Genomic DNA, 12,469 nt, shown 5'->3' on the forward strand with positions numbered 1-12,469 from the left:
TTTGTTGGTTTTATGTTGATTACTGGGGTTGGTTTCCACTGCAGTTTCCACTTGACCTTGATACTGTGCAGTGAGCCCCTGCTCTTCTGTCTCCTCTAAGGAGAGCTGTTTTCCTGCCTCACTGCATCACCACCAATAACAGAAAGTGAAAGCTTTTTGAGCTTCTTTAAAACCGTGGGAGCTTCAGGAAACTTGTCTTTCTCTTTTCTCTTCTGACTGATATTTCACTCTCCTCAAAGTAAGGGGACGCAAAAAATGGATGAGCTACGCAGGGTGCTGGATTTCTGCATCCGCCACCAGACCGTTCTGGGCTACAGCATGGTGTCCCTGCTGACAGCTGCCAGTGAGCACATCTTCTCAATTGTGGTATTCAAGTGCCCCTGCAATTCTGGGAACTTGCTGTACGGCTCTGTTTTCCTCATCGTGCCTGCCATCATCCTCTTTCTGCTTGGTTACATGGTGAACACCAGGACGTGGCTCCTGCTGACAGGCAGCTGCCCTCCAGAGAAGTGCTGCAATTCCTGCAAAAGCTGCACCCGCTACTGCTGGGTGCTGGTACCAGTGACAGCCAGAGCCGCAGTGGCCCCCCTCACCTGGATTGCGGTGGCCCTGCTCGGAGCCAGCTTCTACGAGTGCGCGGCCAGCGGGAGCGGAGTGATAAAGAAACTCATATGTAAAAATAAAGGACAAGAGTGCCACGAACTGCTGACCAAAGTACCCTGTGGTGAGAAGTTACCGGGTGAATTACTCAGCCTTCAGGCTCAGTCCCAGGTAAAGCTTCACCTCCCTTCTCTTTACCCTATGGGCTTCAACCCTGGCTGCTCAGTGCATGGTGGTGCCTGCTGAGGACTGCAAACAGTTCTTCTTTCACACTATATTTCTACCAAAAGTGCATGATTAGTAAGAATTCACTAGCAAAAAAAACCCCAAATCCATTAACAAACAGGTACTAAATGTATATTTTTGCCATTTTCTGGTTTTGCATATTTGCATCGCAATTGTTTGGCACTGCCATTTACAAAGCCTCTTTCAAAGCTGGGTGGGGAACCAGTCTAGAGACCAGGACTTTCCACAGCAAGTTTTCTTCTCACTGAACTTAGGCATGGTGTGAGTTCTTCTCTTTTCCCATTTTTACCCCTCTAAATACCTCAAACTTTTGTAAGTACACATTAGCTTAGGGGAAGCCGAGGCTGCAAATAAAGAGGAAGCTGATGTCTTCTTGCAACAGAGAGCTTGAAATGAAACAAATGGCAGCTTGTTTGACTACAAACCTCAACACATGAACCTAGTAACAATTTCACACTTGTATTCTAAAAGAATAATTAAAATAGGTATCTGTCTTGTTAAAGTGTGCTTGTGCTGGAAGTAAATTGTCTGATCAAAAAAATAGCACTCGTGGGTGGATTTTTTTGTCCGGAGTGAAATGAAACCTCCATATTTTGGCAGCACTCCAGTTTTGTTACTAGGTTGGTTTCATTGTCGTCTGACTTGAGTAGAAAAATCACATTTTATCACTTTTTTCCGGGAAAATATTAAGGCTGGTTAATGGAGTTAAAAGGGTTTATAATTACTTGGATTTTTATTATTTCCTGTTCAGTACAAGTGTTTATTAAAAAACAAAGCAGCATTTACATTGAATTCAGACAAGGTAAGAAAGGAACAAAATCAAGGAAGACTGTTACTGATACTGCAATGAAAACTAAAAGAAACAAACCAGTCAAACAAAATCAGAAAAAGCGTGAGAGCATTTTTATTACTGACCATTATTTTTAATATCCGATCAACTTTCAATAAAATTAAGAATGAAAAGGAACACAAACTCATTTTTCTTTAGAACTCACTGTTTTTCACTTGGAAAAAAAATCAGCCTTGATCTTCTACTACTGGGTACTAGGTATTCTAGGACATCTACTAGGACACCCACTTTAGGTGGGGTCACTGAGACTTATCTAAGGATGTTAATATAGTGTATAAAACAAGAATGAATTCCCATATTCGACAGTCAAACCCGTGTCCTGCCTACAAAGCATACAGGATGCAACTTTTCCTGTGTGCTGTGGCAACTGGCTATTTTTGGCAGGCTCATCATCAGGGAGAACATCAGGCAGGACATCAGGGAGAAGAGGTACTTTCCAAAAGCAGAAAAAATACTGTCAGCAGGAGATCCAATTCGCAGCACCAGAGATGGACAGGATGATTCTGCACCCTCTGTACTGTCAATGTGACCACAGATGCAGAAATTGCTGGTCAGCCTTTAAAGTTAAAAAAGCTGGATATAACGGAGGAAAAAACTTCACTTCAGCTTCTCTTTTTTTAGCATTCATCCTCAAGTCAGCAAGATCAGTGCAGGGGTGCAGAAGCTCTGTAAGGCTGGCTGAATTGTGTGCATGGGATCCTCTCTTTCCACAGCGAGCAGACTGTTACAGGCACTCCAGGGTGTCTTTGCTTACAGTTTTCATATTTTCATTCAATACTCCTACATACGACTGTGCAAACCCACCATTAACCCATCTGTCTCTTTCCCAAGCTGATAGGGTGGTTCCTGATAGCCCTCATCATGATCGTGGCCCTGATTTTGACATGTCTCACCCGCTGCTACTCCCCAGTCAGCTATCTTCAGCTCAAGTTCTGGAAAATTTACTCAAAAAAGGAACAGGAGCTCTTTGAGATCAAGGCTAAAGAGCATGCAACCCAGCTGGCAGAAAGAAATATGAATTGCTTTTTTGAAGGCACTGACCCAGCACGGTTTCAGACTCCCAGCAATGAAGACTGGCAGAAGATTTCAGTCGTGTACACCTTCAATTCAAATGAACAGCATTACAGCATGATACACAAGTACGTTAACACAAACAGAGGCAACAGCGTCGGATTTGGGCAAGGAGATCAGAATCCCCCTGTTTTAGGGTTTGTGGATGAAGCAAACGCAAGTGAATCAGGGTTTTAATGAAAGAAATACTTCAGCTGCTTATCACCTTGAACAGGTGAGCAAAAATATCCCAGCCATTTTCCCCCTAGGTGCTCTGCAGCTTTACGTAATGAAGGTGAAACCAAAAACTTCCATGGTGGTCAATTTTCTCTACCATTGCCTGATCTTGATCACCTTTTGAAGCAAGTCTTTTTAATTAGCTCTACTGCTCATTTCCTGTAAGTGTAAAGCTCTTTCATGGAAAAAAATGGGCACTTGAATGCTGCAGGGAAAACACACCAACATTAAACTTCATGTTTATATTGAATTTATATTTTTTCTAATTTTTCTGGAAAATACATAATTATAATGGGGTTTTTAAAATATGTAAAATTACATACAGGGTTTTTGGCTCTGGCATCAGTACCTAATCCTAAAAAATCCTAAAAAACTACAGGATTTTTGGCTCTGGCATCAGTACACCTGGATGTCCCTGCCAAATACACTATTTAACTCGATCCACACCAGAGTCTAAGTGCAAATTAGCATGTCTCAAGGAGTTAGGCTTATGCATAACATGGCAGTATAGGCGAAGCTTATATTAACAAACATTTATAGCACAGCTACATACTTAAGGACATTACAAATCCACACTCTATTTTAGCAAGTAATAGCATTCTTATCAAAGAACTGTTGGAGGCTTCAAGAATGAAGATGGATATGATTATATAGAGTTGTATGGTTTGGAATCACTGCCTGAAGAGTTGTGTAATTTAGGGAGACCGCCTTAAGATGACACAGGGATAAAGAAAGAGAAAGTACAATGATGCGGCAAGAGAACGACCCAGAAGTAAACCAACCGGAAGCGGAAGTAAACCGACCTGACCCGGATGTGGGCGGTGACACGTAATATAGTAACCAATCATGTATTAGCTTAGACAATATGGACACATATATGTTACCAATAGAAATGCTTATATAGTGTGACTAAGGGATTTTGGACTATAAAAGCGCAGCTTCTGATAAAATAAGTCTTCGATTTATAACTCTTATAGAGTTGTCTCGGAGTCTTGTGGTCATCTTGCAAAGAACATCTAATTAAAAGAAACAAAGATACCAGTTTTCAGGGAAGAATGATAAAGTGCATTTTTTCTCTGAAGAAAGCTGGAAAGCATTCTTTAGAGAGTATTTTAGAGTGATGAGTCAGATTGCTTGGCCTAGGCTGTCCTTTCACTTCTCCTAGAAGTCTTCTCTTTCTAGACAGTAAGCTCTGACTTGGAAACTATTCAGGCAGACAGAGAGGAATCCCATGAAGTTGTTTGTTACAGACATTTTCCAAGGAAGAAGGCAGGGAAGAACCTATTTTAACTAGCTTAGAAGCTTAATTCTTACTATAAACTGAAAGTGTAACACATAAAGGCAAAACAAGATTTAATTCTCTATGTAGAAAAAGATTTTAAAAAGCACTTGTTTTGTCACAAAGTTGCTGACTTGTTCAATGCTCTTTTCCTTCCAAGAAACTTGATGATAATCGAGTAACAAGTGTCCAGTTTGTTACTTTTGTGCCTCCAAGAAGCATGGTTCAGTTAAAAAACATTCAATTCTACCACTCATATTGAAAAGTTATTTCATGCATTGATGTCTAGAGAAAGATAAATCTACCCTGGAATGTCATAGCTCCACTGCCGATCAGTGCCAAACTGTTGTTTGACTCAGTGGGGCCAGGTGTTACCTTAGAGATATAATAAAATACTTCAGGATAGACTGGAAGCTAAAAGGAACAAGCCATGTCTTATTTCATTTCCTGATGAAACACTGCATAAAACACCCCCAGAATTTGTGTTAATCCTCTCAGTTGCATCTGGGATGGCTTTTGCCACTTCCCACTCACGGTCACAATTGCCAGGGTCTCATTACCAAATCTGCCTCAGCTTTCCAGGGAAGACACAGTGCCAGCACTTCTAATTAAAAAAAAAATTAGAGCAAAGGCTCCAAATCATACTGCAACACATGTCTTCAAGTTTACTGGCAATGATGGCAGTCTATTTTTCACAGATAAAGTGACTTTTGGGGGAAGGAAACTTTTATATCTGTGTATAAGCACAGAAACAGATATTTATATATCAGGTTTGTATGCAGTCATGTTTGAATTTTTATTTTTCCTTACCTTTACGTAACACTCATATCTTCTGTATGTAACTACATTTGTACAAAAGAAATTTCAGAGAGAAGCTTCAGCACACTTGTGAGTGCTCTGTCAGCCATCTTCAAAAGAAGGGCCTACACTGAAATTAAACACTGAGGAACGCTTCTGTGAATATGCTACCAAGCAAGACAAGAAAAAACTTCATGTGCATAGGGTAGCTGATGTCAGCAATTAATGGTAATGTAGTGTGGGTGACTATTTTTTCTCATTTTTATTACCTTTTTTCTACCTAACATTTACTTAATCCATCTTTAGAATACAATGGATGAGGTGATCCAGTCTAGGAAGAAAATACAAAAAATCACCAAGAGCAAAACATGCGTGCATTGAGTACGCCTGCCCAGCACAGAGCTGAGCCACAAGGGGTGATTGCTGCATGGCCCAATGCACAAGTGGGACAGGATATGAGTACAAACCTACACCCAGCCCAGTCTGGCAGTTGCATGTCACCTCCTGGCTTGAGCACAAATCTGTGCTGCCTTCATTGGCTCAGGCATTTCTGTGACCTGTTCATGTGCACAGTGAAAACTTATCCTTCAAAACTTACCATGTCCAAGAAGCAGCAAAGATTTCTTTGGGCTGTTTACTCTGAAATACTGAAAACTCAAGAAACAGCTTTGATGTCCTACACGAAGCACCACTGCAAATGCTTGGCACTGAAGGTAGGGAACAGAGCCTTGGCCACACTGGAGCCAGTGTGACAAGATTGCAAAGACTCCAGGATCACGCTAATGGTCCTTGCTTTAAAAGTGGTGTAATATCCAGCCCCGACTTTGCTAGCTAATGCCTGCAGGCAGAAACACTTTAACAGGCCCTGAATATACAGGAGCCAGTCTACTGTCACTGCAGTGTGGTGACTCTGACACTTTTTAGTTGGTGCAGACCTCAACAGAAAATGTTACCACAGATGTGTGCATGCAGGCCCAAAGCCACAGAGGTTTAGGTAAGAGAATTGTGTCTTACTGTCATGGTTTAGGGCTAGTCACTAAATAAATGATGCAAAGATGCTCTCTAGTAACCACTCTTCCCCTCCCCAGAAGGGGAAGAGAAAGAGAATAAAGGAAAGACACTTACGGGCTGGAAAAGAAAACTAAACCAGGTTTAATATAACAATAACAAGAAAATATAGTAGTGTAAAAAGGAAAATAATGAAATATATACAAATATATACAAAAATCAAGATCAAATAGTCGTGGTTTAGGCCCAGTGCGTAACTGAGTATCACGATGCCCCAGAAAGGGGGCTAGTCAAAATAAGGATTTGGAAGGCTTCTCACCACTTAAATGGTCACAGGCAAAAGACAGAGGGAGAAGAAAAACAAAGCCATTTAAATTTGTTACCAACAACATCAGAGTAGAACAATGAGAGACACAATCAGATCTTAAATTCAAAACATCTTCACCCTACCCCTTTCTTCTTCCTGGGCTCAGCTTTATTCCCGGTTTCTTCACCTCCCCCTACTGCCGCTCCTCTTCTGGTTCAGGGGGGAGAGGAGGAGGACTCCAAGCCTTCCTCTGCTTCCATGTGGCACCCTTTGCGCAGTAGACAAAGTCCACGAAAGTCCAATATGGTTCTGCCTACAGCTGCAGTTTCCCTCATGCACAAAACTGCTTCAGCCCAAGTCCACAAAGCCCCAATCTGGCTGTGCTCACTGTCAGAGTTCCCTCACACACAAACTGCTCTAGCACACACTGTCCGGAGTCACGGCTTCTTCAGGGGCAGCCACCTGCTCATGTGGCCCTGACCCCCTGGTGAACTTCCACAGGCTGCAGGTGGGTCGACATGGCGAGAGCGCACAGGTTGCAGGGGGAAACTGGCTCTGTGCCCTTCTCATCTGCCCTCTCCTTTCTTCCTTCAACCGACCTTTGGTGTTTTTTTAAAGTTGTTCTTCTCAGATCCCACTCCTTTCTCTGCTATACATTAATTTGCAGGGGAGCTTTTCAGGTAGCTCCTTACACAGCTATCTCCATAGCCATCCCCCCATTACCAAAAACAAAACCAAAAACCCATCACAGAAAAACCCAATACACAAATCCTCCCCTCTCCCCTAGTGTCAATTATGTCACCAGGGGCTCTGCGGAACAGGGTACTGTAGAAGTCCAAAGACTTTGGTCTACCAAACTCAACAGCAGGTGGGAGCAGGATGCAGGAACTGGATTGAGGAATGCATGGATCGGGATCAAAGGCAGACGAACTAGGAGGGTTCTGCTCAGACATCAGCCATGGCAGAAGAAGAAATGAAGACGAGGAGAAAGAGAGCTTGACCCTTGTGATTCCTCAGCTTTATACTGAGTATGTCATGTGTGGGATGGAATACCTTGTTGGTCAATTTTGGGTCATTTGTCCATTCCTCCCTGCAGGTGCACTTACAACACATCACCACAGCACCCATCATGTGACTGTGGCCTGGGTCTCCATAGGCAGAAGTATAAACAAGAGCTACATTTACATACCATACCTAATAGTAACTATAAACATCAAGTGCTATACTTGTACAACTACAAGTATACTACAAGTTCTACACTTGTAGAAGCGGACACTGTCTGGAAAAATACGCTATTAGTTTCAGAAAGTACGGTCACTTAGAAGAGATTTAACTGAAAAAGAAAGATCATTAAATAGAGAATTAGTTATATTTAGCTCAGACCAGGACACTTACAAAACAGTGACACTATATGTTACTTTCAAGACAATAATAAAAAGAGAGGAAGACTATCATGAGAACTGTACAGCTCTGGTAGGAGTGAACCCCACTGTCCCCAAGGTGTGATGTGCCCTTACTTAGCAAGATTAAAAGGTAAACAGGCTGAGGGAAAAAACAGGAGATGAGGATACAAATCACCATGATAAAATCAGAGTTAACTCTGGGCTTCGCTGAATTGAATTGAGTGTTTGTATTTCAGTTTAAAATGAGCACTTTGGTGAGAAGATGGTGAACTGGTTTTGTGGGTAGGGTACTGTGCTAGGATTTAGGACCCGACTTTTTGTCCCCCTCTTACTCAGACATCTTGTCTTACACCGGGTAACACTAAACCTTTCCTATAGCTCAGGTCTCTGTGAGGCTGCTATTTCTGTACTTCCCAGTCAGGTTGTGGTAACAGAAATCCATTGCCAAGGGGAAGATGTTCAACAGCTTGTGATGATGGTCAGGTAAGAACAGACACAACGACCAGCAAACCAGTTGTGTGGCAATCTCTGAATTTTTATTCAAGTTTCCCTAGGTAACGTACAGATCCACAGTGACGACACATTAAATACGCCATGCTTTGTTCAGTGTGGTCATTGAAGGGAAGACTGACATGTGAAAAGGCCCATAGTTTGAAGCAAGACAAGCACTGCTGTGGTCGTCAGTGTTGCAGCCTGATGTATGCATGAGGCTGAACAGGTTTACCAGCAAAACTGCATTTGAGGCCTAAAAGAGCTGTAAGGAACTGGGTCCTGCCATCAGTGAAGCTGCATCCCTCTCTGGTTTCAAAGGCAGCAGGAGGTCCAGTGTGGAGGACAACGAATGGCAAACTATTACACATCAAAACAGGCACCTGACAGCAAGACGCTACATACAGCAGCCAATGAATTGATTATTCCTAACTATAAACAGCCAGGCAAATAAAGCACATCTTAGCAACCATGCTTTGAAACATCACCAATAAACAAAATGGGGAAAGGTGGTCACGTTTAGCTGAAAACAGTTGGAGCCTGAATTAATATTTTGCATCCAGTGAGCACTAAATACTAAGATAAAATATTCATAAAGCTCAAGAGCAAGGTTATGTGAGAAGGAAGGGCAGGCCATTTTCTTCTTTATATTGACATCTGTATCATGACAATTAAGATTGCTCTCCCCCTGCTCTGCCCCTCCTGTTTGCAGCCTGGCTCTCTTTACCTTTCAAATGTATGACCAGTGCACTTGGCTCAGGGAAGCCATTTTCATCCTGTACATCTTCTTCAGAAAGGAAAGGTGCAAAATATCCCTCAGCAAGGGTTTCTCCCAATATTTCTTTCATTTATTTCTTTTGTGCTTTCTGTCTTCAGCCTTTCTTAAAAATGTAATTCCTATTTCTGTCACAGCATCACCCTTCAGCCTGTCCTGGCGGAAGGTAACTTCTGCTGCTAAGTGAACCTAGAAAGAATCAGGTTTGATTAGTTAAGCAAAGAAATGCCCAGTTTTCCCTCCTCCTCCAGTATAAAGAGTCTTTCTCTCTCTTACCACAAGGGGATCCCCTTTCTCAGGTTTCATAAGAAACAGATTTCTAGATTGTTTTAAAATATCTTTCCCAACTAAGTTAACAAAAAGGAAGTTTATAGGCACTGGAATTTGTATAATATGTTACCCTCCATTCCAGTGCTTTGTTTTTTCTGAGAACCTAAATTGTGTTCTTGATGATTTTGTGATCAAAAAATTTCCTGGTCACATACTAATATTTGTAATATTTCGTTAATTAGTCTTAGATACTATAATTCTGAGATTGATGTAGATATCTAATACTTATACAGCTTTTGTTTTCTTTTAACTTAGGATTTATGGCAAATTAGATATTGACAGAAACATAAAGCAGCCCAAAAGTTAATCTCCAGAAAACACCACAGAAGCTCTACAACTCAGTGACTCAGGGACTTAGGCCCTCTGCATATTCTTTTGTGAAGGTCTTAAATTTAAGAATAAAATTCAGATTGCCATCTGAATTGAATGCCACACTTCTGATGCTTTGGTTTTAACATTATACTCATCCACACTTTGTTCTCCCTTTCAGCAGCTGCTGTGATAACCGGAGAATATTACTTACCTTCGCATATTTGGAAAGAATCGGGGATGTCTATTACTGGTTACAGCTCTGCAGGAAAAGGAGACAGGCTCACAGAGCAGCAAAGGGGCCCAGCATGCCCCCCTGGCTCTCCACATTATGGGTTAGCTGCTTCTCTGATCCCACCTGGCTTTGGCACCTGAGTCAGCCACTGAAGGGCCAAGCAGGGACAGTGTGGAAGGGGAGCCAACCTGTGTGCTTCACTACCTCAGTCTGGCCCTCTTTTATTTAGATATAGATATTTAATCTGAGAGAGAGAGATTAAATACTACTAAATTTCCTTCATTTATCTGAGCAAGTGGTTTTGCTTTCCTGTGCCTCTGTGTATTAACAAAGAATGCAGAAAACAGACAGGCACTTCCTTACCATTTCCAAGGCACCCCGAATCACCCCACAGAGAAGGTTACAGTAGCAAAGTGATGCTCGTTCTGCTGGTAGCTCCTCCACAAAGTCCACTAGTGGGTTTTTGTCCAAGATTAAGGAGAATTCATTTCCTGTGGCACTACTGCAGCTCACACTAGGGGTGACCCCAAGATACATCTTGAAAGCAACCTGCAAAAGGATGAAATTCTGCTTCTTCAATCTGTTGTGTGCAAACTAGAGGGCAATCTTTAGGATGTAGCATCCTGTAGAGCAGCTTTACCCCAGGAAAATAGAGGGAAGGGCATGACAGACTGCAAATCAAACTACATTTGTCTCTTCTGTGATCAGCTTGAGCCAGAGGCACAAATCTGGAGCTATGTGATACTTCAGGGAAGTAGAGCAGAAGGCTGCTTATTCTGTCTTTGATGTTCCTACATTTACAACTCCATACAAAGTGGTTTTACTGTTATCACTTGTCTGCTTTCAGTCTTGTCACACTCTCCTGGGACCATTAACTTCTGTATTAGGTCCTTCACTACATTGCCAGCAACTTTGATAATTGCAGCTCAAGAACTCCTACAGCTGGTGAGTGTGCGTTGTCACTCTGATCTCCATCTGCAGTCACAGAAAACCAACAACCCACCAAGAACAAGACTGCCAAGACTGCGAACTTATCTGATTATATATAGAGAGCATTGCCTGCTTTCCTTCTACCCCCGATGAATGTTACTGTAAATGGGCAACATCTGCTCTGCTGGCAGCGGGGTCCCCTGTGAGTGCATCCCTCCAGACGTGACATCACAGCGCTATCCGGACAGCACACAGGCAGGCAGGCTGCTCCTCCTCTGGAGAACTCTGCCCTGCCACACCACTACAGGCTGCTACAGCGGAAGATAAAAGCGTCTTGATTTTTACCTCTGTAGTGAGTATCAAGCATGGATGGTTTCCAAACAGTCCTGAAGTTCTTTATGAACCAGAAAACTGCTATAGGTTACAGTTTTATGGCGCTGCTGACAATGGGAGGTGAACGTGTGTTTTCTCTTGTTGCTTTCAGATGCCCCTGCAGCAATGAAAACTTCAGATACGGTTTGGTATTTCTCTTCTCCCCAGCTGTTGTTTTGCTAGTCATTGGATATTTCGTAAACAGGAAGACCTGGAAACTCTTTACAGGCTGCTGGGTGAATCCTAGAAAAATATTTCCCAGAGGGAATTCCTGCCATTTCTTTTATGTCTTTGGACAAATCACTTTAAACGCTCTGGTAGCTCCAGTGATGTGGCTTTCTGTGGCTCTGCTCAACGGGACTTTTTATGAATGTGCCATGAGCGGCTTAAAAATCCTGCCTACTTACATGCAGTTTGCCATAGTAAATCTGAAAAGTGCTTTGAAGACCTACACAAGGTAGCCTGTGACAAAAGCTCCATGCCCTTTACAGAGAGTGATGAACTGAAACGAACTCTTCAAGCACAGTCCCAGGTAAGAAAAATGAATAAGGAGTGTTATGCAGTTTGTATTGCTGCTGGAATTTAGCTGTGGAAGGTACTAGTGTCAGATGTGAAGATAAAACTGTTGCTTTCATATAAAGTTTTGGAGAGATGCAGCTTTGCAAGATACAGTCAATCCATCTTTTAGTTCAGTTTGAGCTATGCCATACTTCCTGGGGAACCCTGCTGATGGCAGGATCAATAAGATCAGATAACTTAAAGCTTTCTTCCTGAATGATGATTGCTCTAAAGAGAAAAAAAAGAACCTACTGAAATGTTTAGGAGGCTTAATTAACAGATGTTACCCCATTAAAGGGGTCTGTTCTACTAAAAATCCATACCGTGCTCTCCTATTTTATACCATCATGATACTGTAATGAAATCTTAGGTGACTAACAGTAGAAAAATACTGTAAAATAAGATTTGTGATAATTTGTGACTGATTATGTAATGTGTTTCTGTTTGTGTTCCTCATGTTCATGATGCCAGATAAGAGCATGTTTTTGTCCTGCTTGGAGGAAGGAAGAAACAGTAAAATAAATCAAGCAGAACAAGCAAAACTGAGATCGTATTACATTTTACTATATCTATATGATACTGTTCTGCTCACCAACCTGTAATGTATATAAATTCCGAGGCAAAAAAAAAGGCAGGGAGGTGGAGAGTGAAAAAAGGCTAGAGTAAATGATGGAAAGATGATTGTCAGCAGGA

At 42.0% G+C, this 12,469-nt stretch overlaps 3 protein-coding genes across 3 annotated transcripts in view; 2 read left to right on the forward strand and 1 right to left on the reverse strand.

Annotated features, from left to right (window-relative positions):
• The first annotated feature begins 255 nt into the window (after positions 1–255).
• On the forward strand, positions 256–2,944 carry FAM26F (family with sequence similarity 26, member F). Its single transcript, XM_010195106.1, has 2 exons — positions 256–771; positions 2,528–2,944. The coding sequence occupies exons 1-2, from the start codon at positions 256–258 to the stop codon at positions 2,942–2,944; spliced, it is 933 nt and encodes a 310-aa protein (XP_010193408.1).
• Positions 2,945–9,111: 6,167 nt separating this feature from the next.
• TRAPPC3L (trafficking protein particle complex 3-like) overlaps positions 9,112–12,469 on the reverse strand; it is a 19,412-nt gene continuing 16,054 nt past the window's right edge. The window contains exons 4-5 of the mRNA XM_010195108.1: positions 10,280–10,465; positions 9,112–9,231 (exon numbers count right to left, since the gene is read on the reverse strand). Coding sequence (XP_010193410.1) covers positions 9,112–9,231; positions 10,280–10,465 — 306 coding nt within the window. The remainder of the gene's footprint in view (positions 9,232–10,279; positions 10,466–12,469) is intronic.
• Positions 11,116–12,469, forward strand: part of FAM26E (family with sequence similarity 26, member E) — a 3,893-nt gene continuing 2,539 nt past the window's right edge. The window contains 2 exon segments of the mRNA XM_010195107.1: positions 11,116–11,602; positions 11,605–11,750. Coding sequence (XP_010193409.1) covers positions 11,212–11,602; positions 11,605–11,750 — 537 coding nt within the window. The 5' untranslated portion in view covers positions 11,116–11,211.

This window comes from Mesitornis unicolor, unplaced genomic scaffold, assembly GCF_000695765.1.
Source record: "Mesitornis unicolor isolate BGI_N332 unplaced genomic scaffold, ASM69576v1 scaffold612, whole genome shotgun sequence".
Taxonomy (NCBI): domain Eukaryota; kingdom Metazoa; phylum Chordata; class Aves; order Mesitornithiformes; family Mesitornithidae; genus Mesitornis; species Mesitornis unicolor.